General features: G+C 45.8%; 1 protein-coding gene across 4 annotated transcripts in view; it reads right to left on the bottom strand.

Moving 5' to 3' along the window:
• The window catches only part of LOC147424074 (putative phospholipid-transporting ATPase 9), a 133020-nt gene that overhangs the window by 24209 nt on the left and 83991 nt on the right, over positions 1 to 24820 (bottom strand). For 3 of the 4 annotated variants that reach the window (XM_086501124.1, XM_086501125.1, XM_086501126.1), the window contains 8 exons: positions 21350 to 22719; positions 21051 to 21161; positions 20528 to 20804; positions 20369 to 20457; positions 17258 to 17366; positions 13148 to 13357; positions 12076 to 12201; positions 11861 to 11959 (listed from right to left, as the gene is read on the bottom strand). In XM_086501124.1, the coding sequence (XP_086357250.1) occupies positions 11861 to 11959; positions 12076 to 12201; positions 13148 to 13357; positions 17258 to 17366; positions 20369 to 20457; positions 20528 to 20804; positions 21051 to 21161; positions 21350 to 22719 (2391 nt within the window). Of the gene's footprint in view, positions 1 to 11860; positions 11960 to 12075; positions 12202 to 13147; positions 13358 to 17257; positions 17367 to 20368; positions 20458 to 20527; positions 20805 to 21050; positions 21162 to 21349; positions 22750 to 24820 lie in introns of those variants that run through there. The other variant, XM_086501127.1, reaches the window with a different exon arrangement.

Below are 24820 nucleotides of genomic sequence, written 5' to 3'. Positions count from 1 at the left end.
ATAGCAAAGTTCTCACAGCAACTATGTACCTTGTCGGTGATGCCATCAATTGGTACCACGCATGGCAAGAGGCACAACTAGCCACGCACCTAGAGGCAACCGACAATTTCACGCCCCTCTTTTAGTTGGGCTGATTTCCAAGACAAGCTCAAGGCGCGGTTTATGCCACCTCAGTACCTCACACGATTGAAAGACGATCGGTGCGCTCTCAAGCAAAATGGTATGCCAGTTATGTCTTTTTCTAATCGTGTCTTGCAGCTAGGTACCCAATTACGCATGTCGGATGATGAGCGCAAAGAGACTTTTCTCTTTGGATTAATCGAGTATATCAAGTACGATGTCGAGGTATTCGATCCAATCGATCTCAACAAGGCGGTAGCGATTGCTCTCGCACAGGAGATGAAGCACAACAAGGGAAAGCCTAAGAAGAACAACACTTCCACAAGTATCTCACAGACTTCTCAGAACCCTCAGAACGGTAAGAACGGTAAGAATGGTAAGAATGATAACTCTTCGACCCAATCTACCAACAGTATCTCATCAAGAATTCTTCCAATGAATCTAAGGGTAAGGCTAACACAATTGCTAAACCTAAGCTTACTCCAGATGAAAAAATAGCACAAGGAATTGTAGGAGGATACATCACGTCGGAAGAACAAAGCACTTATTCTAAGGAAGGTCGTTGTTTTCATTGTCACATTAAGGGTCACATAAAAAGAACATGTCCTAAGCTTGAATCGAACGAATCTAAAGAACCCACAGCACCCACTACATCTGTCAATACAATGAATGATGACACGGTTGTGCCCAAAGTTTCTCAGGACCCTCCCATTGATGATTCTTTCATTAAATGTTATGGTCGTACGTCAGAGCACCGTTTTGTCATATTGTTTGACCTAGGTAGTATGCATGATGTGATCAGTTCCTCTCTTGTTGAGAGAGCCCACCTCGAAGTTAGTCCGAGATCTCCTATCAAGGTCTTTGGCTTTCGTCTCGGTATGGACGCTCTCATCACGGAGGAGTCCCTTGATGTGTTGTTTGCAATTCAACAGACTGCCTTCACTAGAAGATTTGTTGTTTCTCCTCTCTCAGGATGTGATATGATTTTAGGCATTAAATGGTTTCGTGATAATGACGCTCTCCTGAAATTTACGGCTAACACTATAACTCTCAATGTCGACAGTAATTCTCCTATTGTCATTCATGGAGAGGACATTGCTCCTTCTCCATCTCTCATTGCTAATATGCAGGACAAGATTGAGAGGATTCGGGATAAGGAGATTCTCTCAATCTCTTTTTCTCCACAGCATGACACAGGATTTGCATGATTATGAGAAACATGATGATTTGCAGGATAATGGTTTGCATGATGATTTGGATGACAATGACAAGTATGATGATTTGCATGATCAAGATGTGATTTCTCACAAGCATGATGATTTGAATGAAGATAATGTGATTGTTCACAAGGATGATGTGTTAGTGGATGCTTTTTCTATCAAAGCTAACCTAGTTGTAGATTCGATCAATCACGAAGAACCGATCTTGGCTTTCGAGTCGAGGACCGAGATCCAAAGAACCCCCACAAGACGATTCGATCATTCAGGAAGAACCGATCTCGGCTATCGAGCCTTGGTCCAAAGAACCCTCACAGGAAGTATTATGTGTTCGCATGATTGATACGCACGCATTGTTCGAGTGTTTTATTCGTGAAGGTTTCCTGTATTTTAGTCAGCATCGTTATGTGATCCCTTTTCCTAGGCATGACATATTGTATGTTGAACACGTTTCTCTCATGGATGAGCACGAATGTATGCGGATTGTTCATGAAAAGTTGAAAAGTTTGTATGTCAGGAAGTCACATTCCATGTCTCTTCCTGGGTATGACACAGTTTCCGAAAGACCACATGATTGTATGAGCACCAAGCATGAGCATTTCCATTGTGATTTGCCACAGTTGATTGATTTTGATCAAACAGAAAAGATTCGAGCGCATTGTTTGCATGTGCTTGATGAACGGGTTCTCACTCCGTCTATATGTTCATCTACATTGCATACACAGTCCTTAGAGCAGACAGGATTTTTTTCCTTCACTTTACATGGAATGCGTATGTTCATGGTTTTGTGTTGGAGATGGTTTCAAGAATTTTCAGCCATGGAGCTTCTTGAAGACGAAAGAAGCAGATCTCTAGACGAAGTTGACGCAAGAAAGGAGATCTAGCAGACTTTGTGTCGCTTTCGGCGCGGCCCAAAGAAGCAAGCGTTGCAGACCTTTATGAAGTTCAAGTACCACTCGACCCACACAGCAGAGTGGGCCGGCCAAGAGTCCCTTCCAGGATTCCGGATGTTGTTGGCGATCTCCCTCGACGCCATACAGTTCGGTACCAGTACCTCACTTTGAAAAGGAGGGGATGTCACGTGACACATCCCTACCCTATGTGTCCGTGGACAAGCTACACCACGCAGGGGTCAAGTCTAGATTAGCAATGATTTGGCACTTTTGTGAGTCTATTCGTAGACCGTGCATGCCCAGTCACTTCGCATAGATGCATATGCTCCAGTTGCACACAGCATGATCATCAAAATTCCCATCAGAATCCATTAGCATCAGTTAAGGGAATTTTCCAGTGCATTTAGCCTATTTTCCTATTTATTGGTTATTTTCACTTATTATTTTTAAGTGACTTTCCAACAAAAGTAGGTAGGGCAATTTTGCTAAGTTAATATATAAGCAAACCCAAGTTAGCACTTTCTGGCAGAAGTGGCAGCAGGAGCTTCCCGCTCAACAGGCAACTTCTCAGCAGTACCCCACCTCAGCAGTAGACCATCGCCATACTTCCCCATCCCTTGGCGTTTGCCAAGCATCAGCATCGCCATCGACTCCATCTCTTTGGTGTTCCCCCCCTACAGCCAGCCATCGCCCACAAACCTCCACTCCCGGCGTTTGTGTCCCCTTCAAGCAGCACCAATCACTACCGTTTTTGACAGTCAGCATCAGCCCCAGAACCCTAGCGTTTTGGCATCTCAGATTTTCAGCAAATCAGCGTTTTGCCTTCAGTTAGGCCCTTGAAAAACGCAGCCTATTGTGGCGATTTTGTAGCAGGTTTGCAGCCATAAAACGCAGCCATAGCCAGCAGTTCTTCAGCGTTTTCAGCAGTCACTTACAGCCCCAAAAACGCAGCCAAAGCCTGGTTGGACCAGCGTTTTTATTCAGCCGTAAGTTTCCTCGCCAAACCAGGGATTTCCAGCCATAAATCGGCATAGTCCCATTGCATCAATCCATTGCATTCGCATTGTACACCTTTGTGCAATGAAAGATTAGACCACTCTCGCCGACGAGAGTGGGGCCTTCGGAGGAGGGTGTTACAATCTCTCTCTCTCTCTCTCTCTCTCTCTCTCTCTCTCTCTCTCTCTCTCTCTCTACTGCTTAGTTTAGGATCCCGCAGTATTTATATTTATATTTTGTTATCCTAGTTTAATTTATTTTGTTAATCTGACCTTGTATCAGATACACCGCATTGTAACTTTCTCGTCTCATAGGTCATTTTGGCCTTTTGAAGACGTTAATATAACATTTCATTTCATTTCTCTCTCTCTCTCTCTCTCTCTCTCTCTCTCTCTCTCTCTCTCTCTCTCTCTTCTCTTTCGTCGTCCAAAGTGCAGATGAAGATGGATCCCTACTCCCCTCCCATATTGTCTTCACATTGTACTGCTTAGTTTAGGATCCCGCAATATTTATATTTTGTTATCCTAGTTTAATTTATTTTGTTAATCTGACTTTGTATCAGATACACCACATTGTAACTTTCTGGTCTCATAGGTCACTTTGGCCTTTTGAAGACGTTAATATAACATTTCATTTCATTTCATTTCATTTCTCTCTCTCTCTGACTCCATGGGACCCCGCCCCTTGGATCGTCATCAAGGGGATCTCTTCTTATGCTCAACGAAAGGGGGTGGGGCCATGGCCCCCTTGCATGTGAACTACCCCAACCGGGCACCAACCACAGCACCGCCGGCAACAACAACACCGTCCACAAACGGCAAGATCGGCAACACACGACGCCGTCGCACGCCCGCAACAACACACTACGCACAACCACATGGGAGGGGGCAGAGCCATGGATCCTTCTCTCTCCCCTTTTGATATCCAAATGAATGTAACAAAGAAATATACATACCACAAGTCCCATGCCTGCGCGCGTGCATGTGGGTTAATCCACAACGGCATGAGGCATCTCTACATCAACTGCACCACCATGGGTTGAAAAAACCATGAGATTCCAAAAAACCTCTTGTTAGTGCCACGTTGGACCTCCATAACTTGTTGCTCCCATGCATGATGATTAGCTTGTAAGGACCCAGGGGAACTCCATTCCCCTTTCCTCGATCCTTGAGAAGCCCACCGCATTTTGGCAACCCAACAACCTTAAACGAAAGGTCCCAAATCATGGGCATGGTTTGCTTGATTGAAATGTGACAAGAAAGGATACACGTCCGGTAGTGACAAGATTTAGCAGATCAAGACATCAGTGAAAAGATCGGCACTATTTGGATGTGATTGCTAAATGGTTACATTGATCTAGATTTGTATCTAAGACCTCCGACAGAAATGTGATTGATCAGTGACTGACGTCTTCGTAGAAGTGTTGGATTGGTGGAGTCCGATGCATAAGTACATAGAGTCAGTGTCTACTCAAGAAATTTTTGTCCTTTGGCTGTTTTTGCAGGCGTAATCGTGGGCAATTACAATTCTTTCAAAAGGGGGGAACGTTGCAAAGTGATGACGTGGCATGCCCAACTAGAAGAGAAATGGCCGAGTGGAGAAGAGGAATTTAACCCAAAAGATGGGCCGTGGGCCTACCGACTCAAAGAACTGATGAAGCACCGGCAAAGGGGCCTAAAATCCTAAAAATCCCAAAGCTTGACACCTACAGTTGATTTCCATAAAACGTGTTGACATGTTGACTGGGGTAACTTGGGTACTTTGGATTCTTGGGTACTTGGGGTTCTTGGTGCTTGGGGAACTTGGGTTCTTGGTACTACTTGCAAACTGCATCTAAGTGTTGGGGTATAGGCGTCTGTGCCTCACCCGGCCGCCCAGAGTTTGGGCGCCCACTGACTTGTATACCTTATACATAGCATAAGTGTATAGGGGGCTGCTCACTCTTTTGTGTCTCCCCACCCATATGTGTGTCGTGTGTCTCCTTCTCTCTCTCACTCTCCGTCTGTGGTGCTCCCTGATCCCCTTCAATTGGTATCAGAGCGTAGGTGCGGAGGGAGCGCGTGTGTGCACAGTCACGACGACAGCGGAGAGCCAGTTTCATTCCTGAAATCGCGTCCGCGTACGCGCGCACTTTCAAGCGTGCAAACAAGGTTTCGACTTTGGCATCGGAAAATTCAGCTTTCCGAGAGTGTTTCCACCAGGCGTCCTGGCGGTTTACCCCCTTTTCGAAGCCATTCGAGCCATCAAAAACCTCATTTGAGCTACGGTTGAGGAGCTGCATTTTTCAACCCTCTTTTGGCAGTTTATGCTGCGTTTTTGGGTCGAAACAGAAGTTTTTGGCATAGCTTTCACACCCGGACTCGGATACATGTGATCCAGGAGTCTACCTTGGGGTTTTGACATGCTCCGGACGCGCTCGTAATATCAGAATTTTAAAATTCTGAACGTTGAATTTTCTGCTGCAGCAGTTGTTTATTGTGTGTCGAAGATTCCACACATGGTTTTGCTCTCAGATGTGAGAGTGATATTTGCTGCAAGTTTCCTCACAGGTGGGAGGATACAATGTATGCCTTATAAGGTTTGATGCTCAGGGAGACTAATGTGATTGCATTTTGAGCTCGGCAATGTATGCCTCGAGCATGTTTTTTGGCAGTCATCACAGGTAGAGCAGATATTTGTGTACTAGATTTGCAGGTGTTTGCAATGATGTATGCAAAGTGTGGAGATTGGTGCATGCATTTGGAGTACGGTTTGATGCGCTTTGGTTGCTCATGGTTTTGAGCGTACAGTCAGTTTGGTTACTGGTTTTGTGGCCGTTTTACTGACGAAACTCTGGTGAAATTTTCCCAGGAGTTTTATGCGCATCATTTATGCGATCTAGGTAGAGATTGCGGGTTGCACTCAGCATTTGCGTGTGGTGTTCTCTGCAGGTGGGAGATTTGTGCGTGTGTATGCATCGATACCGCACAGTGTGGGCTTGGTGATTATCTCACGGGTTTGACAGGCGTACAGTTATCTTGGCACACTCACAGGAGTGAGTATTGTGATGTATGCTTGTGTGGCTACGAGCTAGGTAGCCGGATTCGAGCACTAATGGCTTGAGGTTTTTCAGCAGGTTTCAGCTACAGGTTTACAAGTTTACAGGCAGGTTTGAGGGCTTATTTGGGCGCTAAATTTTCAGCCATTGTTTCCTCTTTGCAAGTGTCCATGTATGACTCAGTTGTAGGCTGATCTGGGACACGTTTGTGACTTGTTTATGCAGCTCTTTAAGAGCTGAATTTTGGGGCTGATTTGCAGCCATATTTTACAGCCATATTTGCAGACTTTTGTTGATGCGATTCGAGCCAGTTTAGGGCTGATTTGGTTGACATTTGCTACTCATTGTTGGTTGCTCTTTTGCGAGCATTATGGCTGATTTTTCATTTGACTTCCAGCGTTATGTTCTGACACAGTTTGATGGTGCAGATTTTGTTGCTTGGCAGGAGCATATGCTTGTTGAATTGGCGGATTTGGGGCAGGATAAACCCTTGCGTGGTTTATCGGCGAAGCCCAATTCTATGCGTGATGATGATTGGCAGGATCTTGATGAGTTAGCCATGTCTACGATTTGTTTGAATCTGGTTGAGTCTGTTTACTGGCAGGTCTCGAGGGAGACTACAACTCATGCTTTATGGCAGAGTTTACATGCTATGTACGCGACATCCATGTCTACAGGGGAGTCTAGTCCCACTTCTATGTCCATGGGAGAGATTGGTCCCACACGCAAGTCTCGACGGCATAGAGACTTGACATGTTGGCATTGTGGACATAGAGGGCACATTAGGCGTTGATGTTTCAGGCGTTTGAGACAATGGAGGCGACAGATGAGTGATGCAGATTTGGGCATGATAGATGCTAGTGAGATCAGTACGTGGTTACTGAGTATGCTTGTGACTGCGATGTCACATTTACATCTAGCTTGTCTTCAGACGATCTTATGTCTACGGATTGCATATCGGATTGCACATTGTCTTCACATTGGTTACTAGATTCAGATGCTACATTCCATGTCACGTCGCATCGTGAGTGGTTTAGCACGTTTTCTAGTGGGAGACTTGGTTGTGTGCACATGGCTGATGGTGTTCTGTATGACATTGAGGGTGCAGGAGACGTATGTTTGTCCTTGCCCAGTGGTATGAGATTTATCCTGCGTTACGTGCGTTATGTGCCAGATCTGAGACGGGATTTGATCTCAGTCAGGCAGTTACGGGATAGTGGATGTCAGATTTCGCTACGAGAACGAGATTTTGTGATGCATTTGGGTTCGCTAGTGATTGCGAGAGGTGCCAAGAATGATACAGATTACCCATTGCATGTGGATCACGGGAGAAACGGTGTTGTCTCTGTGATCATGCAGCCAGGTAGACAACGAGAGAGCAGGCGAGTCTCTTTTGCTTGTGGGTTGCAGGATGCTTTGCATGGAGTGCAGAGTAGTGAGCTCGTTGTGCACACAGTTGGGGCACGACTTGAGCAATCACATAGAGAGGTGATAGAGTCAGACATGCATGCTTTGCTAGTGACTGAGCAAAGCATAGAGTCAGTTGTGCGAGATACTTCTATGCAGGATAGACAGGTAGAGCGGTCTTGCTCTAGTGAGTCACGACAGGAGGACGTTGTGCAAGAGTCTATGCATACGGAGTTAGAGCATGAGAGCTCTAGTGAGTCACAGCAGATTGAGTGGTCATGTTTGCAGTGGATGATTGCAGAGGAGGCTGAGATGTCAGCGATTATGCAGTCATTTCTTTCTATGCTCGACAGTGAGCATGGGGATATAGTTGTGCAGGATATGTCTTCCAACAGACACCTAGAGCAGCTGGTTTGCTCTGAGGTTGCACGACAGGTTGATGCGTCTTTTGCGGACAGTCAGGAGATGCATGTGGCTGACACGCCTTGTCAGTCAGAGATGCCTATTGCCAGGGATATATATGTTGATGCATGCTCCGTAGAGATAGCAGGGTCCGCTAGCATTGCATCGGCATTCGGTGGTCTCATGTATGAGATGCTGATCTTGAGACCAGATATCGCAGCTGCAGTGAGAGCATTTGCAGTTGGGATTGTCAGTCGTTTGTTGACTGATGATGGCATAGTGCACGAGCGAGATATGCAGGTATTGCGTACATACTTGCAGTACGTGTGTGGTACGTCTAGTGGTGTATGGACTTACACGGGAGCAGGACAGCCAGATGCACACGATCACAGCCAGCCAGTGGGCATCGGTTGAGAGCAGTTTTCTCTCACCTTTTGTAGTCTTTAGACTAGGTTCTCTTGCTTAAAGGCACGGTCGCCTTTAAGTGGGAGGTTGTTGGGGTATAGGCGTCTGTGCCTTGCCCGGCCGCCCAGAGTCTGGGCACCCACTGACTTGTATACCTTATACATAGCATAAGTGTATAGGGGGCTGCACACTCTTTTGTGTCTCCCCACCCATATCTGTGTGTCGTGTGTCTCCTTCTCTCTCTCACTCTCCATCTGTGGTGCTCCCCGATCCCCTTCACTAAGATGGCTTTTCTCTTACCCAAGCTCAACTCCTTCCTGCGGGTGCACCCCTTGGCCGCCTTGCACTCACACCAGGTTGCTTTTTCCCACCTCACCTTGATTGGCTTGCCGCAATGAGCAAGGTCTGCTCTCAATGAGTGGAAACGAGGAAAAAGGGAAGCCACGACAAATCCTTCTTTTCCAAGATAAAAGCTAGCTTGCTGATGTAACCGATAGAAGTAAAGAGAATACGCAAACGGCATCCTGATGGAAGAAACAGATTTTCGGTGCCTGCAATTGGCAACTTCCTTCTCAAGGCCATGTAGTGGGGGGGGGTATCGCTTGCGAGAAACCTGAGTTAGCAATTGATTATAGTTTTTAATGTCAGAGGTTTCTAATACTAGTCTACACAGATTCATATTTTTGTTTTCTAGAAAAAGATCCTTTCATTAGTTAACAAACTTGCCCAATGGGCTACAAACTGCCCATGTAACAGAGGGCTACATCAGCAAGCGGGGAGACTCTCCCAATGAAAAACAGAATATGTACAAAGGTGGCTAACTCAGGAGATAGGTCGAGGGAATAGCCACACTCGTGGTCGGTATGGCCATCGGGGCGCACCTTGAACAATGGTGAAGAAAGGTCCAGGCCGCCAAAATCTTAGAAAAGCCTCCCGGCGCTCCCGCATGCGGTCAGAGCTACCCTGGAGATGCTCAAACTGGCCCCTGAGTGTGTGGACCAGCTCTAGCTAGAAGTCACAAACAATATCCGCCGGTGGGACAAGGCGAGCCTCGAAGATGCGAGAGTGACGGGCTCTCCAAATGAACCACAATATCAGGCCATAGATGAGCTCCCAACACCTCTCTCTATCACTAGTCCCCTCCTGAGGGATGATCTTTGTGGCCGACTAAAGTGTAGGCCTGCCATCCGTATCACAATCATCCTGTTGTCTGAAGCCATCTCGAACGGACCACACCATAGCACTCCAAGTGTATTGTCAAATTGAAGAAAGCGCAGGCATCAATCGCAAGATTTGAAGCCAAACCTGCTGTGCCATGGGACAATCCCACATACAATGTTGTTGGGTCTCAAGTGAGTGGCCACAAGCTGCACATGCTGAGAAGCCACTGTGTACCAGCCAACTCCCAACTGCAGTAGCTCTGTGAGCCACTAACCACTAAAACAAGGTCACTCTCCTCGGCCGCCGACTGTCCCAAGAAGGGAGTCCCTGGGTGGTCAGCTAGGGCAAAGGGGTCCTACCAAGACCACTCCCCTGGATCCCACTGCACACGAGCCAAAGGACGGCTCTCCCATGCCCAAAGGCGCCAGTGGCCAGTCTCAAAATCAGCACGGTCACGATCAACGACACGGGTCCTCCCACAGATGCCCACTACTCGGATTCTCTGAAAGCAGCACTCGGCTACTACTGGTGCCTCGGTAGAGATACTGTGAAGTCTTTCCTCTCCCTGTGCCTCGAAGAAACTGCAAGACCCTGTGGCTGTACACGCTGTGAGTGAGATGAGGACCTCCAGTCGCGTGAAGGCCCCCATCCAGTAGTGTGCTATCGGCTCCAGAGGGGTGTGCCACTTTGCAGGGATAGCCTTTGTAATGTCCTGCCACATGCTCTGCGCTCCCCACATGCCACGTAGCAGATGCCCTGCATCTCCCTGGGAAGAACTAAGAACTGCAGCAAGTTGCCAAAAGTACGGGTTGGACCCTCTGCCATGGACCCCCAAGAGACGTGAGGCCTGCTACCGACCAAGTAACCTCGTTGTGTACTAACCAAGGGGTTCCAAACAAGTGGCTGCCTCAACCACTCCTCAATGCATGTGAACTAATGCTGTTCAAGCCCCCCCCGCAGGTGCTCCCAGGACCAAAGCAAGCTCAGCACAAAACGATCCTCCCACCTCCTGCTCAAGCCTACTCTGCGTAACTCTGTAAAGATCCAACGGGTAGAAGGCCTCCAAGGGCTGCCTATCTGGGGAACCAGGGCTTGAATCCTGTGAAGGAACAACTCTTTCCAAAGCTCTGTCCCTGGGAGAAGACCTCTAACCACCTTCCCAAGGAGGGCTCTGCTCTGCCGTGCTCGGTCTATGCTCCCCTCCCCAACCCTCCTTGAGAGCAAGGTAAAATAATGACCTGCCAAGAGACCTTGGCCCGAGCTGTCTGTGTGTCATGTCTTGTCCACAAGGAGTATCAGCCGCTCCAACTCGCTGATGCAAGAACTCAAAAAGATCAGCAAGACGTGATGTACCACATAGTAGCCAACAACTCCTGGTTCACCACTACAACCCTACCTACAAGAGAACGTCGGGCTGAACTCTAATGAAGTAGCTTCCTCCTGATGGAGAGGAGAAGGGGAGCTATCTGCTGCTCTGGTGAGAGATCCAAACCAACCTGGCAACCGAGGTACCGTACAGCGTACAGGAGTACCTGGAGAGATCCACCGAAAGCCCTCGCCAGGTGACCACTCAAGCACACAAGCATTGCCAACCTAGAAAGCCACTTTCTTTCTCCAGTTGATCAATGCTCTTGATGCACAGCAGAACACCTCAAGAGCCTGCTCACAGCTATGCAAGTTGGCCTCTTGGCCCTCCAAAAACAAACCTGAGTCATCAGCAAACTTTGTGATATCAGAAATCGGCTCATCACCTCAGCATAGGAGAGAAACAGGAAGGGGGCGAGAGGCCAGCCCTGGCGAACCGAACGTCAGAGTAAAAACCGCCCCACTCTCTCCCCTGATCCATGCATCTGAGAACCCCATCTGCTGTAAAGTACCCTCAAGAAATGAACTGATGGGACATGATATATCATCAAAAGAATATTTTTTTCTGTAACAATTTCTCATTGCAAAGGACAAACTTCCACAGTTGCACGCAATCTGTTTTGTACACAGGTTGTGATCATTTGATAGCTGCTGAGACTTTATTACATTCTTTCGAGTAGGCCATGTGCCCTACATTCTGTAATTTTCTGCTCTGAGGTAAGCTAATCGATCAACAATTACAAAAAAAAAAGATGGCCGACCATTTCACTTGTCAAGTCTGCACGTTTACCTTACATAATGAACCTTTAAAAACACACCCATTGGTATAAACCTTGATAATAAAACAAAGAAATTACCATTAATGCAAGCCGCTTGTAGCACCAACTACCATGAACCAGTAGTAAGCGCTCTAGAAAACAAAATTGTGCTATAGAAAAATCACTTGCCATTGTAGCCTGCGCAATCAATCACATTATAATGAGCACCCTCCCAAAAAAGAAGAAAGCTCCACAACGAAAAAGCCTACAATATTGATTAAAATATGCAAGTAAAATTCTCCATGCATTATTACCTGCATTCCTTCAAGACCACTTATACCAACACCTATATCTGCTTGTTGTATCATACCCACATCATTAGCACCATCACCAATTCCCAAGGTGGTCTTTCCAGTGCCTTCTTTCACTAGTCTGGTTATCTGATCAACAGAACTCGTAATAAGTTAAATTCAACAAAATAAAAAGACCATTCGAAAGCATTTTAAATCACTCAAAAACATGGAAGTGTTGGGAATTAGTTGACAGAAAAAGTTTTATTTTCCAATTAAACTGAAAGATAAGTGTACTGACACAAATTTCATAGCTCAATGCATAAAAATGAGGCCTTTTGCATAAGTTAGCAAGTCGATTGATCTTCGATACTAGTGGAAAACTTACTCCCAATTAATATTTGTTGACCCTCATCGCTACAGTACGAAAAGTCCTTAAAACAATAATGACACCTAGAACAGTTGCCGTTTGCCCATGAAAACTTTGAACAAATCTGATTTTACCAGGGCTAGAGGCCCCTACTTGCTAGCAATCTTATAGCCATCCGATTAAGAGCACAATGCATCATTTCACGACTATAATGACATAAAAATGAAGCATTTGTGACATGAAGTGAACTTGTTATCATGGGCCACCAGAAAAGACAAGCATGTGGATAGGCAAACTGTTCAAGGAGTCACGCCCCTTGCATCACATAGAAAACCAGGATTGTGGCACCAAATTCAAAAGTTTGCAAAGAGATGTCGGTGGCACAACCATGTTAAAAGCAGAATATACTTTGGCAGCTGAAATAATCAGAAGTTTAAAAATCTAGTTGTGGATAAGCATGTGCCGAAAGATAACCTCGCCACTTAAGACTTTTCTTAGCATGTGATAGATTCTCTGTTTTAATCCAATAGGCCTGAAAACAGAGTTAGTTGGAGGAACTTTCATTGAAGAAGAAAAATAAAAATTCTTACATATTGAGCAGACAAGGTGGAGAATTCCAAAAATGTGGCAGCTGTGGCGTATTGTGGCTTCAACTCAGAAAATTCCAGATAAAAACATTTTGGATTGGTTAAATGCATCCATCAGGCAGAGTGTTTGGGTACTTACCAACGCTTTTTGTTTGGGGGAAACCCTGCAACAAATCACAGAAGCGCAGTGAATCGCAAGCTCAAGCAACTCTTGGTTTAAGTCCTTTTCCAATGCATAATTCAATGCCTTGCCATCAATGATCAGAGAATAAACTACATCTTTGTTTTCGTCTTGCTTTACTTGAGATATTCCATCACGAATCTGTTTAGCAATGCTCTCCTTGGATATCTAAAATGAATGTCAACACACTTGAGGAAATCAGCACCTTACTTCAGCAAATAAATGTCTTGTCATTGATTAGAGTTAAAAGTGTGCCTGTATATTCTGCTCCAATAATAAACTAAATGGAATCTTTGATTCATGTTAACAAAGCATTACAAATTCTCCCATTAGAATAGGATTGAGGCACTTTTCGAAATCGTGAAATGGAAAATATAACCATGCACAAAAATCAGAAATGAAGGGTTTTATGGTAAATAGTCGTGAAAATGAAGCGCCAGAGTAAAACCCCGTCACACGCAGACAGCCCCGCCATTTCCCTCTCCTCGCCACAGCTTAGAGCCCCTCCTCTGCCTCAAACCCAAGCATGTCTCATCACACCCCTCCAACACCCTTGCAGTGTGAGCCACGCCCCTGCTCAGCCCCTCGTGTCTATAAATTGCATATTCAAGCCTGTGAATGTGGCGCCCTTAGGGAGAGAGTATCTGAAATGAAATGATATATTAACGTCTTCAAAAGGCCAAAATGACCTACGAGACCATCAGATACAAAGTGGTGAATCTAATACAATGTCTGAAGTACAAGTACAAAAAGTACTGAAAGTAAAAATGAAAACTGAAATGAAGTGTGAAATGTGAAATGTGAAATGTGAAAATGTAGAATAGGCCCTCAATGACAATCTGGGTGTCGTGCTAGAATGCCTCTGATCCTCTGCTGGAGTCTCCGTCGATGTAGTGTGCTCCTGTGTCTCGGTCGTGGTCGTCTCGATCTCCCGAGCTCAATCGCCCTGTCAATGAGGGTGCCTCTGGTATGAATGCGGGTACAACCCTGTGCTGGTGGTTGGTCTCTTGGCTCCCTAAGAGGGTGGTAGTACTCAGACTGGTAACCTCTCTGTCCATCTCATTCCCTCCCCCCCCTCCCCTCCTTTGAATCTCAGCAGAAAAATCTCATCACTGCCATCGGATGTCTCCTGGTTGATGCTCCTCACTACTATGCACAGACTCTTCCCACAAAAGTCTGGGACTGGATGGCATACGGTTCCGTTGGAACATGAATGCAGCACACTTTTTTGATAGTGACCCAACAAAGCTACCATAATCACTTAATGGCTCACATTGCAATGTCTTGGAGAAACTATTGACTTGTTGAATGTTTGTGCCCCCAATCATGCGAGTGCGACAGAAAGTCGTGAGAGCCCCTATGCTCTTCCTCCCCCCAAGCTATGGCCTGCAGCTCTCGACTCTCCTTGCTCGCCATTTATCCCCTCTTCCACGCTTGTCCAGAAGGAAAAACTCAGTGGCATGTCATTTTTCTCTCCACCCAACCATTTGACTCCCCTTGGGATCTTTGTCCTGGGCCGTGTTCCCACCACCTATTCTCGACTTGGCCCATCGGACTCGCCCCCCTTGGAAGTCATCTCCCAAGATAGGCCTTGGGCCTTGACGGCCCTCACTCTGAAGCAAGTTGCTTCAAGGTCAGGAGATGGGTTGCCAAGAAAGCATGTATAGCCGTAAAAAAATCCCATCACCGATGAATGTCGAAACTGGTCAGTCCTCGCGGGACTGACGCAAAAGGATAAGCCTGCACCAAAAGTGGCGTCCTCAAGTAGGGTTGTCCCTCCCGAGCCAGTCGGCTCGTAACAAAAGTATTGCCGAGATCTCCAAGCTGTAGAGGAAGGTCCTTTCCCCTAGCCAGTGACGCAGTATGAGAGGGTCCAGGAGACAAGGCTGCGGGTCTAGTGGGGAAAATGGGAGGGGCACGAGGAGAAGGTGGGAGGAGAGGGAGGTGGAGGCTGGGTGATAAGAGGAGGGGGAGCTGGTGGTGGCGAGGCCAAGGTGGAGGAAGTCCCTTAGGGGCATCCTGTTGCAGAGAATCAAAACGGTTCCCTGTAGGAACCCACTGCTACTGGCATGTTCGGCCACCAAGAGGGGTTGTACGGCATGCCTATCCCTAGCGACGACAGCCATGTACCTGTTGCCAGCCAACATCTGCCTTGGCATCCATCTCTAAGGTAGTGTCAGCTGAGACGTCTTGGGTCTCTGTCTATTGTGTCTTGCCAACTTTGGTAGGTTGAGTCTATGTGGTGGGTAGGTCCTCCTATGAGGACATGCCTTCGCAAGATGGCCCATCTGTCTACATATGAAGCACTGGTTAGAGTCCCCAATACTCCATGCTCTAGCAAAGCCATCCACCACTCAATCTAGGCAACAAGACTACCTTCAGGAGAGTGTGGGTGTCACGATCCAGAACGCGGACTGTAGGCATACCTACTACCTTGGCAGCGACTGAAGCTACCGTGTGCAGTGTCTCCAAGACGGTCCAACTCTCAAAGCCGATTCTAGATAGTAGCGAGAGGTACTCTCTCCTCACGCCGCAGAAGCAGACCAAGATGGGTCGACAAGAACATCAGAGGAAAGGACAAAACCATGGCGACACTATCAAAAATGGCCCTGACTGCTCGGATGGCAGCGGGCTCATCTCAATGACCTTGGTCACCATCTTCAGAATCTCAAACTCGATCTCATAGTAGCTGCACCCGAGGTTCTATACGTCAATGATCTTTCCCACCTCAAAAAGAAGGCGGCCTGAACGAAGTCGTGCACCTCGCCTCTGCTAGGTCGAGTGCCGATAATTTTGTAAATGACAGAGTTGGTCTGGAGACGCTCCACCTCAGCTGCTGCAAGGCTCGCTTGCTCCATCGGCAAAAGAGCAAGTCAAACAGTAGGCTTTGTGGGGTCGGGCGAGGGGGCTGCCTTAGTCCCTCTAAGATAAAGCAGAGACCTCCATCTGTGTTTGCTACGGCAAAAAGACAAACAAGAGGGAAAACCACCTAATTCCAGCACTCCTCAGTTGGAAGCCTCGAGCAAGGAGGAGGGGAGGCGAAACATAAAACGAAGGCCGGGGCCCGGGGGGGGGGGGGGGGGGGAAGGGGGGGGGGGGGGGGGGAAGGGGGGGGGGGGGGGGGGGGGGGGGGGGCGCTATGGCAATGTAGAGAGAAGCTAGTCAAGTGTAGGCAAGGTTATGTGTGTGCAAGGGTGAGTAAACTTGCGAGTGTAGATCAGCCTACATCTTCTTGTGAGAGCTACTTTCTTCATTCTATCTATCTTGTGAATATGGAGGTGTTGTAGAGGCCACCAAATTCTTCATAGCGTCTTCAAAGGGTGTCTTGGAAATGACTGCGAGCCTTGTGGATTGAGCTGATCCACATGCTCAGAAGGTAGTATGAGAGAGCATCTAGGCCAGCTCAAACAAGGCTCAGAAATCGCATCAAGCCCTCATTAGTCAATGGCGTCCACAACCTATTTTTGCAATGAAGCATGGTCTTCATAACATATTTTTGCAGTGGAGCATGGTCTTCACTGGCACTACAGGGCGTTTCCCCCCTTTCATTATGTGATGTAGACATTGCATATTTTTTGTCACTCATTTGGGAAGAATCTCCCCTCTTTGTACAATCTATCCCAATGAAATGGTTGATGCAGCCTATTGAGCAGATTTTTAAACTAAAAAAAGTATCTTCTTTGCACCCAAAAATAAATAAAATAATCATAATAATAAAACCTCCCATAACCCACTAAATTGCATCTTTTCTATCAACTAATCCATCCATGCGTCGAATCAAAAGTATAATTTATTGACTGGTATGTAAAGCAAAATCCTAGCTTTCATTTGTAGGTAAAAAATTGTTTGAGGTGCAACTGTGGACACTCATGTTTGGCACTACAATTAACGCAGATCATATGCCAGCCCCAACACTTTGTACATGCATGTCAGGATCGTTTGCACCAAACCAGTAGGCTGAAGCAAAGGGAAAAAACAGAAAGCAACGCCACAACAAGAGCAAAAGAGAAGGAGATAAGTCTCTTTTAAAGGATGAACATTTGAAATGCTAGTATGTATAAGCTATACCTTCATTAAATACTCTTTATTGTTAGTAGCTTCAGCAGACTGCACTTCTGCATTCTCAAGGTTGATCTTTATTTGTACCATCCCTTGGCGTAGTAGACTACATGCAAATCTGCAAAGCTTGTAGAAGAAAAACTTGACTGTTTACAAAAAGAACACTCTGAGAAAAGAGATGACACAACCCAGAGAGGAAAAATAAGGAAACCTAGCACAGTTTTAAATAAAAGAAACAAAATGTGACTGTTTACAAAAAGATCACTCTAAGAAAAGAGATGATACAACCCAAAGAGTAAAAGTGAGGAACCACAGCACAGTTATACAAGGAAACGAGAGTGTGTGTGTGTGTGTGTGTGTGTGTGTGTGTGTGTGTGTGTGTGTGTGAACAATTTTCAAGCTGGAGATATTTCCCCAATGCCTACAGAATTTTCTAGCTTTCTTTCCATGAGAACACTAGTGTTCTCTTTTGGTGTATATCCTCTTCACCCTTATGCCAGTAGTATACAAATTGATGGCCAAAATGATAGTCAACCGTGTTAAGGATTACCTGAATGAAGGACTTCATCAATCCCAATATGGTTTCATACCTCGCCGACACATCACTGACAATTTGGCGAATGTCATCATAGGCATGGAATATGCAATATACACTCAACAGGATGTGTTGGTTATGCAAGTTGATATCAAAAAAGCTTTTGATACTGATTTATGGGATTATATTGCAGAAACAATGCAAAGGTTGGGATTTGGGCCGAAAATTTCGAGGGTGATTTTTCTCCTGTATGCTCATAGCACTTTTGCAGGTTTGTTGGGTGGTTCTATCACGGACACTTGGAATCTTGGGCGCTCGCTCAAACAAGGGTGTCCTCTTAGTGCTTTGCTTTATGCGATTGCTTCGCACCCCTTGTTGCTACATCTTGAGGCCCTCACTTCCTTAGGTCATCTACACGGTCTTGCTCTGCCTTCTGGAAAGCAATTTATTGGCCAAGCCTATGCTGATGACTCTCTTTTCATGCCCAATCCGCTCGTTGTGTTTGGTGTCATGGGGTTGACGAGTCAGTTACGCATTTGCTTTGGGATTGCCACTGCTCTCGGACTTTCATAAGGCAGGTGTCCTCTGCTTTGCGCCTTCGTTTCCCATTTGGATGTTCTGACTTCTGCTGGTAGATTGCATGGCCTCGTTTTACCATTTAGGCAACACTTTGCTGGTTAGGCTTATGCGGATGACTCTTTGTTTATTCCTTGTAACCGCTATGATGATGTGGAGCAAACTATGCATGCTCTTCACTTGTTTGTTTGGCGGCAAGCCCCAAAGTTAATTTCTGTAAATGTAAGCTGCTTCCTTTGAATGAGTATGATTGGCATTAGCTCTTGTGGCCAGGGGATCCACACGTCATAGTTCGTCATTTGAGTTATCCCCTCACTTGGGATGCATTAGCTTCACAGAAAACGCATCGGGTGCTCCAACGTTTGTATTCCAAGTTAAATTATTGGAAATTTTCCACTTGGCCTCTACATGTGCGGCTCAGGATTGTCCAGTGCATTCTTATGGCTGATGTGCAGTTTTACTTGCCTCTATTATCATGGTCTCGGTCATGCTTGCATTCCCTTATGTCTACTATTTTGGAGCATTTCTAGCGCACTTTAGCTCGTAGAAAGGGTCTTCGGCTCTCATCTATGGACAAGTCCTGTTCTCCCAAGCGCCTTGCCAGGCTGAATATTTTGGATTTGCATACTCATGTTCTGGCTCGGAAGCTACCTTGTTACCGGTCTTGGTGGCACACGACAACTTTGGTCGCTTACGGTTTCACATTTGTGTGCATATTGTCACTCCAGGTCATTGTCAGCCAACCTATTGGGAGGTCATTTTTTTGGCAAGCTTGAAGGGCACATTCCTGGATGTCCCTTTACTTCTTCTCTCATTGTGATAGGAAGGCTGTCACGGTGCATTTGGAAATTCCCTTGGCAATCTTCTCTTGGCAATTCCCTCCGATTGGAGAGCCTCCATTGGAGCAAGGCTCTCTCCTTTACTATGGTCCGACGCTCTCCTCGTCAAGCATATTTTCTTTCTCAAAAAGGGATATGCTAGGTGCATCAGGTGGTAAATGACACCGATCTTGCTCTTTTGTTCTTTGCTGCGAGGTCTCTTTTCGGATTGGGACCTCATTATTCCCCTCTCTAGCGAGAAATTCACGGCATGCTTGCTGATCTCTCTCTTGTTCCTCCTTTGAATAAGACTCCCCTTGTTTGGATTGGAATCTTGCCGATGTCAGCTTGGAATGCATTTCAGCCGGTAGTGTCTGCGCTCTCCTCCAATCTGATGCGTGGATTGTGCGCCATGGTAATCAGTTGTGGTCACTCTCCAAGTCATCCCTCTGGCGGAGGTGCACGTTGTCTTCCATTTGGCAGAGTCATCTCCCTTAAAAGGAACGTATTTTCTTGTGGCGTTGTTTGGTTGAAGCTTTACCTGTGGGTAGCAAATTGCATACTCCACATATTGCGCCTTCTTGTTGTTTCAAATGTCGTGCAACGGAGGCGACTGTGCCACACTTATTGTGCGATTATCGTTGCTCCAGATCCTTCATTCGACAGGTGTCGGCTGCTCTTCGCCTCCGTTTCCCTTCCACCACTTTTCACAGGCGGTTTTGGCTTTTTGAGATGCTTCAGTCTCCGCAGTCTCAGTTTGCAATCTTTTTTACTTGGGTCAGATTTTGGGTTCTGTGGGCCATCTGGCACCATCGCAACTTCTTGATGTTTCAAGGCATTGACGTTGCCCTGTTTCCATATTTAAACTGTCGCTTGGCCAAGCGCTGCATTTCACTTATGAGGCTGGGGATATTACTCTTGATGCATACAAGATTTACTTTGACTCTTTCTAGCCCCCGGAGCATCATACAGCTCCGTTTTTTATACCTCTTCTTTTTCGTGGGTTTTCTTCGGTTTGAGGTTTCCCACTTGTAAATTAATCAAATCTGATTTACAAAAAGAAAAAGTGTGGGTGGGTGTGATTTTGATTTGTTACAAAGGGGAAAAGAGGGGATTTGTGTTCCATTTGATAATATTGCAAACCTTTAATGTCAAGATTACTAGACTTTTAGTATGTATTCATTAACATACCCAATGTTAATGGCAGTCTCCGATTTGTCCCCTGTTAGAACCCAAATCTTAATACCAGCTTGTGCAAGCTTGTCTATGCATTCTGGCACCTGTAGATGAATCACAGCAGATTAGCATCTAGCCATGATTCACCTCTTATCAATAGAAGAATCCAATTACCCCTTGCTGAAGTTTGTCTTCAACTGCTGTGGCACCAACAAGAATGAGGTCTCTTTCAATCTGCTCAGCTATAGATTCCAGTCTGGACTCTCTATCAGATCCCATATACGTCTTAGTCCTTGAAAACTCTGCACTCCACTCTTTGTATTCTTCTGCAGTCAGCTTGCGATATGCTATGACAAGAGTCCGTAATCCAGCATCTGCATAGTCAGCAAGGTGTTTTCTAGTAGCTTCTTCATAGCCTCGACCTTGAGTTCCGAGCCTCTCAAAGATTATGCTGCAAAGCATCATAGCAAGAGACAGATAAGGAGCAGCCCGATATGAAAATTCAGAAAAGATCCATACATAATGCACCCTTCAAGCGCCCAAGTCATACAGAATACATGGCTACATTTTGTTTGCAGAAGCATTGATGACACTAGGCTCCTAAGGAAATTGTTCTGATGAAATCATGAATCTCAGATGAAGGTGGTTAAATTAAAAATGAAGTCCAAGAGGAGAAGGTAAGACAATTAAATCGCACCTATCTGCCCCTTTGCAGAATAGCAAAATATCACCACGGTCATCCTGAACTATAATCGACATTCGCTTTCTTGCACTGCTAAACTCCAGCAGATCAAGGATTTTGTATTCCCTGAGCAACATTGAATTATTCTTAATCTTACTCACCAATAATAGATATTCAACTAGGTTTTAATGGAAGATTCGATGAAAAAGGCCCACAATGATGTATGTTTTACTGTAGAAGAAACAGATGGTTGTGTGCACACATCAAAGGGGGTTATGGGAAAGAGCCTCAAAAGTTAGAACCTTTATAACAACCTTGAGTGTATTTTACCACTTGAAACATCAGGCTCATTCACAAGCACACTTGATTGTGTACGCCTGTAAAACTCGAAACCAAAAGCTCGAGCAGCTAAAACAAAGGCCCCTTCATCAGGGGATTCGACTTCATAATTTATGGCTCCTGTAGCATCATTCCTCTCCGGTATTGCAGTATGACAGACAGCAAGCACTTGAAAAAACAACTGAATCAACTTTGAGCTGGGCTCATTCCTCCAACAGCCATCCATCAGCCGGTCATCATATAAATTGAAACCCTTCACACGAGGCTTGCCTAGCTTTCCATCTGTCAAACTTTGTTCTAAGTGTAAAGGCAATTGAAGTAGCTCTGAAGCACGTCTTCCTATCCTTTTGGCAGCAACCTTCTCCACTTCAGTCATGCCACTACCATAGGAAATACCCGCTATTGAACACTTCAAAAACTCCATCATGTTGCATGTAAGCGTGCCTGTCTTATCAGACAAAATCGTTTCTACTTGCCCAAGCTCCTCATTCAAATTTGAAGTCCTTGCACCAGCAAATTTGTTAGTCTCTGGGTGAAACATATGTATATCCTTGTTTATAAAGGTAGCTTGCAGAACCTTCACTATCTCAATGGATACATAAAGAGAGATAGGTATAATGTAACCATACAAAATGAGGGCAGTCACAAGGTGTAAAAGGGCTGCCACACCTGCCTTGTCGGGGTTGAATGGTGGTGTTACACTTCGGGGCTTTAAATACCACCAAGTTGGCATCTCTTTCTTGGTTCTCACACCAAAAGTCAGTGACCCAACAACACAAATTGTTAGCAAGATGCAAAATAGGAGATAAATAATCTTATCCATTTTCAATTCAATTCGGCTCCTTTTTGAAGGTGATTTAGTCCCATTTTGGATAACCTTAGTGTCACGTCCATTAAAGATCACAGCACCATAAATGTATTCTGTATTCCTCAGCTTGGAATCCCGTAACAGCATTTGATGGGGACCAAGAGGATATAGCTGAGATCCTAATACATCCACAGCATTGGCAAACTCAAGATTTCCAGTAAATGTATATAGATTGGGATTTGGATCTTCACAACTGACAATGGCTGTGAAAGATTTATAATCAAGGTCGTCTTCTAAGTTTGCGGTGCATTCTAATGACCTCTTGAGCTTCAAATTTGTTTCGCCATCTAGATTCATTGTTTCGACGTAACAAATACCATCTTCAAAGTTGGAGGCAAGTAGAAGAAGATCAGCTGGAAAAAATTGCTCCTTTTCAACCTTTACAATGTCTCCAACCCTTATGAGTTTCCATTCCTTCTCTACAAACTCCCCATCTTGCTGATGAACTTTGACTTTCCTATTGTTTATTTCCTTATCCTGCAATGAGGAGCAACAACTCCCAAGCATTTTACACAACTCAAAGCGACATGCAAATAGCTATTTTCTTAATGCTGATTTGTGCCAACATCACCCCTCATGTGCTAATGTGCTGAGTAATAAAGCATCCGAGTCAAATATGTATAGAAGAATTACTACCTGGATTCACATGGAAATACAATAAGTGTTCTAGAAAACAAATTGCATTTTGGGACTTCTAGCATTCCGTACTTGTAGCAGGGCTACAGTGTCACTGGCATGAGACAAGCAGTTAGTTACAGTTGGGTTGGAGTTCACACTGGACGGACTCTCGTTGGTCAGTGACACGTGGCAGGGATATGGGTGGTGGTCTAGTCAACACCGTGGCCAGATCACCACCACCACAGTTTGGAGATAGACTTAACTAGACTCGAATTTTGTTAGCCATTGGTGGCTCTTTATGATTGTATATATTTGTAGTTGGTTTTGGTCGTTGGGATGGTCATCCTCTTTGTATGGTCTAGTGTCTTGAGTCTTGAGTTTGAGTCCAGCACCACACACTTGCACTCTCCCTGCACATTGGAGCCTCGACACCCCCATTGTACCTGGGAGTCCTGGGCTTGGAGCTCAGTGTGCTGCTAGCCAGAGTCTGTATGGTTCTATGAGTCGTCCAATGTCGAGTTCCATTGAGTTCTGAGTCTGCTATTGTGTTTTGAGTTGTTCTTCCATTAATGTGTGATGTTTTCTTTCTGTCGGAGTAGGTTTTGCGCATATTGCACAGAGGAGAATCCATTGTAGAGAGCACGACACACTTTCCCTCCTACAGGTGCTCTCGTTTTTGGCACACCCGGTGGGACCTCAACTGAAGTCTCACTTCACTCCATTGAGCCTACATGTTGAGGAGCTAGCTGGTTCAGCTCCTCGCCTGGTCTAGCCCAGCTTGGTCTAGTCCAGCTTGATCTAGTCATCTTCACCTCGTCCAACTTGGTCTAGCTGGTCTAGTCTCTCTCGCCCTTAACTAGCAAGAGTGGTCTAGCCGAGTCTAGCCTGGTCTAGTGGGTCAACCCACCCAAGGATCTCACGCCCAGGCTTGGGTGGGTTGTTGCTACTACATGACACATACAAGGCAGTTTGAAGATCGACAAGGCCCACTACCGAGCCCTCTGAAGTATTACCACAAAAAGCGCCAATCTTTCGTGCCCAAGTAGAAGTCCACCAACCCCGTTACCCCTACCCTCCCACGCAGCTACCTCCATTCCCTCAACTAGTTCTTCACCTCCCAGGTCACCTCCCCCAGTACAGTTCTCACCCACTGTGATATGGCAAGCTCTTGAGCAACAGCCTCTTGAGCAGGCAACTATGGAGGAGCTCACAAGCGTTCTGGTTAAGGTGAACATAAAGCTTCCGACTTTAAGAGGACTCTCCACAGAGGATGCAGACGACCATGCTAGGAGATTCTATCCCTCCGCACGGGTCGTGGCCTCAATCAAGTGCTCTTTCCCGCCAACCTTGGATGGTTTAGCAGATAAATGGTACAATCAGTTTGTTGAGAGTCACTTCACTACCTGGGCAACACTAAGGCAGCAGTTCTATGAAGCTATCAGGCCAGGTGACTTCCAAGAGAAGGTTCTGGATAAGTTGGCAAACCTAAGGCTCCAGCCAAATGAGATTTTTGGAAAACTCATGACCAGAACAAAGTCTCTAGTCGCCAAGCTTCCCCAGTAACCAAGAGAATTTATCGTCAAAAAGTGGGTAGAGAAGGCTCTTCCCAAGACTTCTCAACAAAAACTCCGAGAGTCTCCGACCTAAAGCAACTCTAGATGCTACTAGGATAGAGGGGGCAAGGAAGTTGTTCAGCAACTCTCCTCAAGTAGAGACTGCCTCAGTACTCTTGGAAAGTCCATCTGACCCCTTGAATTTACGCAAGGAACTAGAAGCCTTGAAGTTACAACGAGCTCTTCAAGAGGAGAGATCCTTCTCTCTTCGACACAAGAAGCCTCCACATCAAGAGGCTTTGGACCAGATCAAGTGGGAGCTAGAAGAGCTCAAGGCTCAGCAAGAGTATAAGGTTGTGGTGTAGTGCAGCTCATGTCGGTCTCCCAAGCATCCTCAGCGGGAATGC

The sequence above is a fragment of the Adiantum capillus-veneris genome, chromosome 26 (assembly GCF_014529385.1).
Source record: "Adiantum capillus-veneris isolate H3 chromosome 26, ASM1452938v2, whole genome shotgun sequence".
Taxonomy (NCBI): domain Eukaryota; kingdom Viridiplantae; phylum Streptophyta; class Polypodiopsida; order Polypodiales; family Pteridaceae; genus Adiantum; species Adiantum capillus-veneris.
Note: the sequence above shows the minus strand (reverse complement) of the source record. Positions and strands in the feature narration are given on the sequence as shown.